The sequence below is a fragment of the Erpetoichthys calabaricus genome, chromosome 2 (assembly GCF_900747795.2).
Source record: "Erpetoichthys calabaricus chromosome 2, fErpCal1.3, whole genome shotgun sequence".
NCBI classification, from domain to species: Eukaryota; Metazoa; Chordata; class Cladistia; order Polypteriformes; family Polypteridae; genus Erpetoichthys; species Erpetoichthys calabaricus.
In genome coordinates this window covers 261,024,031-261,030,030 of record NC_041395.2, presented here as the reverse complement: position 1 = coordinate 261,030,030, position 6,000 = coordinate 261,024,031, and the positions used below count along the sequence as shown (strand labels likewise).

General features: G+C 33.0%; 1 protein-coding gene across 1 annotated transcript in view; it reads right to left on the bottom strand.

Moving 5' to 3' along the window:
- Nucleotides 1–2,874: 2,874 nt before the first annotated feature.
- The window catches only part of ptenb (phosphatase and tensin homolog B), a 125,765-nt gene continuing 122,639 nt past the window's right edge, over nt 2,875–6,000 (bottom strand). The window contains exons 8-9 of the mRNA XM_028795428.2: nt 3,656–3,880; nt 2,875–3,202 (exon numbers count right to left, since the gene is read on the bottom strand). Coding sequence (XP_028651261.1) covers nt 3,017–3,202; nt 3,656–3,880 — 411 coding nt within the window. The 3' untranslated portion in view covers nt 2,875–3,016. The remainder of the gene's footprint in view (nt 3,203–3,655; nt 3,881–6,000) is intronic.

The window sequence follows — 6,000 nt, the reverse complement described above, 5'->3', positions numbered from 1 at the left end:
AACCTTGACCAAGACCATAACAGTGCAAAAGCCTAGTACATATGTAAATCTAGAGCCAGCATGATCAAGAAAACTACTAAATGTCCGTATACTGGTGCCAGTACAGTAAAGCGAGTGATTTCTAAAGCAGTAGCCATGTGAGCACTGTCAATCACAAACTCTTGTGTAAGGCAAAGTAAACTTCTTTGCAAGCCATCTCAATAAGTTTCAGGTTTCTTTGTTTTTATGTTTTTAAGTGATTTCCTCCCTTCCTGGAAATACCATACTGTATTAAAAAAAATAAATAAATAAAAATCACAATCAAAAATACACAGGCATTTTGGCAGGTTTTCTGTGGCACGGCAAGACATAAATCAAAATAAAAAGCACTGAAATGATTTCTCTCTAAAAAATAAAATGACAAAGCTGACGCAAGATGACAGGGCCATTTTATCTTGTCCTAGTAACTGTGCATTAAAAGATACAGATTTTTTTTTCTTAATTGAATTTCAAGTGCCAGCAACACACAAGGCAGCTCTAACATCTTTACTGAACATTCTTACGCAAGCATCTGAAATGTTTTTGGTCTGATCTCTACAACACCGTCTCCACAATCCAATCTTGTTTACCTTGTGGATTCTTAAATGAAAACCGTGAGAAATTTCCAACAATATTACATTAAGGGCTTTCATTTTCCTTTGATTTTTTAACAATAAAAATTTTGTCTATTGTTGTCGTATTCACTCTTCCAAAGTGACTGAAATAAGTTAAAAAAATATATATATGTACATAAACATCTCCAGTCAGGGGCAGTCACTTGTACATTATGGAAATTCAAACAAGGGAGACAATGTAGCATTTTTATCAAAAATCCCTCCCATGCGCACGTGCACACACACATACATACATACACACATACACACACATAAGTGTGCTTGAGACAAATGCTACTTGCACCATATGATGAACACAGATTCTTGGCTCCTATTTTATTATACAATTACCATATGCTGTTTGGCAGTTTGTAAGCACCATTGTAGGATACATAAATGATCTAGATCTAGTCAGACCTTGCACAATAAGGCTACAAACAATTTTGATTTTTGGAGCCAAAAGAAATCTGATGTCCCATATAAAAAGACACAACAGAAAGAGGAAAAAAAGCTATAAGGTTTTCCGTCTGGAGTTGCTTGAAATAGATTAGGCATACAGCAAAACTGTTAAGTGCTAAAAGTGTAGTCAAACCCTTTAGGTATGACAAGAGATGGAACAGCTCACAGTTTAATCCCCAAAAAGAAAAGGGGAAATAGTGACGTTCACTTATTACACAGTGTAATCAACTTAAAGTTGGACTGTTTATGCATTACCATACCTGTTGACACCATTAAACTGCTTAATGCTACTAGTGAATTATATTTCTGGCTAAATACAATCAAGAGTTCAAATGACAGATTAGATCTCCCCTTGTAGAAAACAATGAATACCATTTATTAAAGGACATGGACACTAACTCCATTAGCATGCACATGATTTGCCTTTTAAATGAATAGTGTTAACATTATTGCAACACTGGTTTCCCTGCTGATTTGTATATATTTTATTATCTTAAAAAACACAAAAAAACAAAACAAAAACACATTGACAATTACATTGGGATACTCATTCTGTATACTTAAACAGAATACACAGTGGTAAAGGAATGGAAAATGCTTAGATGCCATAAAGACTATAAATTAAAAATAAAACTGCAAGACTGCAGAATTTCAACATGCAGTTTGTCACTGCACAATTACAAATAATTATGGGAAACAGCCTGCAAACAGCACATGAAGCATTCACAGTAGGTAAAATTGGAAAAAGGTGACCGACTAAAGCACTGGCCTCTGTTTACACAGGAGATAGAGCAGCATTTTTCAATTTAAAGTTCAAGATTTTTCTCCTTTACTTTCATTCTGTGCTAATCGTCACCATTTAACAAATCTGGCTTAAAAAAAACTTCTGTTCAATTTTGCAAGTGTTGCCCCCCCATCCAAAATAATATATTCAGTTTAAGGGCCATGAAAAGCTGTAAAAGAACACTCTTTCCAACATTCAGAAAGAATCACTCCCTCTAGCTGCCTTCTCTAGCACCAGAGAAAAACAAAACAAAACAAAAAAAGGACACACACAAGGAAAATGCCACACATAAGCAGCAGCAGCCAATACCACTGTTACCCAGGATTAACTACTGTTGCAGAATAGCAGTATGCATTCAGTAGCTTGAGGTGGTGCATTAATCAGCACAGACGGTTTTTTAGAAATCAGTCTTTCCATCCCTTATCCACACTGCCCCTACCTCAACACTCAAACCGTTTTATCAACTCTTCTTGCCAACCACAAAAAGTCTTTATTTTTGGTGGGAATGAATATGGCTGGACATGAATCCTTATTTAGCACCTAACATTTTGGTGACACAGCACAAAAAGAAAGATCTTCCTATGTAGAAACACCAGATTTGTCCTCCAACTTGTAACTGGAATTAAATAGGAAAGTGCTGTCTAATCTCCTGATTGCATTTATATTATATATATATATATATATATATATATATATATATATATATATATATATATATATATATATATATATATATATATATATATATATATATATATAATGTGTGTGTGTATATATATATATATATATATATATTATATATATATATATTACATACATACATATATATATATATATATATACACACACACACACACACATATATATATATATATATATTCTTTAAATTGTCCATTTGACACAAAAAGGTATATACACATCAGCTACGTAACCTTTTTCCACTGGACAACAGTGTCAAAACCTTGTAGATTTTTGGGGCAAAACAAAATTGGTCAGGAAAATAATTGTTCCTATAATTGGTAGCATTTTACTTGACACAATGTCCTATTGCCATTAAAAAAGGTACTTGCTTTCAGTTTATATTCAAGTTTTTATTCCATTTTTCTCGTGGTTTTTTTTTTTTTTAATCCATAAAAATATTTTAGACTTTAGTAATCTGCGTATGTTGATCTTCATCAAAAGGTTCATTCTCTGGATCAGAGTCAGTGGTGTCCGAATATCTATAGTGATCAGGTTCATTGTCACTAACGTCCGGTGTTACTGAAGTTGATGTGCTGGCTTCTGAACCAGATGGCTCCTCCACGGTTTTCGTAAAGTATAGTTTGACCTGGTATGGGGGGAAAAAAATGCATACACCTTACTCCTTTAGTTTGAGAAATTTCACAAAAAAAATTTTTTTTTTTTTTTTTTTTAAAGGGACTATACGTATATCTAAGCATAGTCTAGAGCAGATATGAATGTCTCAATTGGCCATACACTACTATTTTTCACTGTTACGTACACATAAGGCATGGGTTAAAATAAAAACAGAACTGAGATTTTTGCCAAACATCCAGTAAAGTACCACCAACATGAATAATATTAAATGTAAGGAAAGCAAAATCAACATTCTGAAAACAGGATGCAAATGCTCAACTGATTCTTTTTTGTTGAAATTGTAACTAAATAAATACTAATCACTAAAATTTCTTACGATATATAATGGAAAATGATAGTCTATTTTCAATATTAAAAAATAATATGAAAAACTAATATTGTAATCTCTGAAAATTAAACAAACCTTAAAATTTGGAGAGAAGTATCGGTTGGCTTTGTCTTTATTTGCTTTGTCCAAGTCATTTTTTGTCAGTGAAAGGATAAGATAATCTTTGTCATCTCCACGTTCTGTACTTTGAATTCCATCAAGTTCTTTTGCTCCAAGTAAAGTTCCATTTTCTACTTTCTCTGAATTGTCTTCAGGTTCAGGTATGAAGAAGGTGTTAACCCAAAAGTGGAACATTTTTTCCTAGAAAAGCATGCATACACATACAAATTTAAATAAAAGCTGCAAGCAACGCACCAGGGCAAATGACATTAAGCAGTAAAAATAAACATTACACACATAGACAAACTAGGGATCTTTCTGCAGCTAGCTTGCTTGCAACAAATGGATGTTCTTAACAAGTTTCCTTAACTTAAGTTAATAATAACTTTCCTTAACACCATCTACTCTAAGTACCATGATATTCTAAAAATGATGGATGGATTAAAAGCCAGAAGTCTGTATGACCATCCGCATCAAGTGACTCCATGAGAACCCTAACTACAAAGAGGACTATTTCATTTATGTTCGGTAGAATGCCCAGAGAGGGACTGGGCGGGTCTCGTGGCCTGGAACCCCCTACAGATTTTATTTTTTTCTTCAGCTTTCTGGAGTTTTTTTTTTTGTTTTTTTCTGTCCACCCTGGCCATCGGATCTTACTCCTTTTCTATGTTAACTAATGTTGCCTTTTTTTAATTTCTTATTTTGTCTTTTATTTTTCTTTTCTTCATTATGTAAAGTACTTTGAGCTACTTTTTGTATGAAAATGTGCTATATAAATAAATGTTGTTGTTGTTAACAGTTTGCCATGCAGTCTTTGACATGCAATAAAAACATGCTGTAAGCAGGAAAGGAGAAACCAACTAATTTAATTAGTCTTTGCCTTCCCATCAAGATTTATCTCTGTAATTGTTTCCACAGGACCAATACAGCACCAAACAATACTTGGCAAAGTGGATGTCATAAGAGGTCATCAATTGGGTTTTATTCAGATTAATTTTTCTAAAATGGCAAAAACAAGGAAGACTGGTTTGTTCTTTTCATAGTGTAGACAATTAAAAGTGAAATTTTTATTTACTGCAGCTAGTGGCTGTTTCTCCCTTTGTGGTAACAGTTGAAATTATTTACTTAGCGTAACATCCGCTGTGTTTTCCTGCTGAAAACCGGAGTGTTAGATATTTGGAATTGCTTTTCTAGTGCTGCTAATGTTAGTATAGAACAATCTGAATAAGACCTACTTTATCTATAATTTTTCAATTAGTTTTCACTCACAGATGCCTCATATATACAGTAACATTACAATGAGCTGTTAAAAATGGTAGGTTGAGTGAATCTGATGTGCAGGTACAACCACACTTTTGTATTGTCTCAAACATTATACCAACATTTTAAACAATGTAGATGGTGCTTCTTAGCTCAATTCCTGAACATAACTAGGCATAAGAGACAGACAAAATTCCAAATCAATGCAGTACTGGACTGTTTCTCACTAAGACTTGTAACAGTTTATCTTGCTAAAAATTTACTCATTTCAAGACAGGAATTTTAATGCATTCTGTGCACGACTAACTGGAAATTGATAGTTTTTCGATACTGCATGTTCCAACTGCAAAGCACTACATTTTAAATATATGTTCCACTCGATGCAAATCACTCCTGACAAAGAATATTCTGGTAAATAATATGCCTGCCCCCTCCTGATACATACAAACATACATCTGCATGCAAATATAAAAACAAAGAAACTTTTACCTGCTTCAATGCATTTGTGATGACATTTATACTGTGTTAATTCTAAAGATGTTTAGCATAAAATACAAATAATGGGGGCCCATTTTTAAAAATGTTAATTACAGTTTTGATGTCCATATTAGAATGGGAACATTAAACAGTTTACAGGATTGAGAAAAATGCTTTATGATATTAGCATGCAGAAACTACACATGGGAAATACATTTATTCCTTATATAGATATGATAATACAAATCTACCTATAAAAGAGAAAGTATTGTATGCATGACTTGAAGTATCTGACATTTTATTTCTCTTGTAACTCCCAACTGTATAAAGAAAACAACACATTTATTTTCACAAACTTTTTTTTTTTTTTGCCTTCTGAATGTTTCCACATTAACTAAGAAAAACACAAGCAGTCACTTTCCATATTTCAAAGAAGTAGTGGTTCAGTTCAGATAACCAGTTACATATATCAGGTATAGCACATATTAAACTTCAATATGTGGAATTATGTATAACCAATATGACAGTATGAAGCTGAAATAGAAATTCCCATGCCTTGTGTACATCGATAGCTTGTTTACACA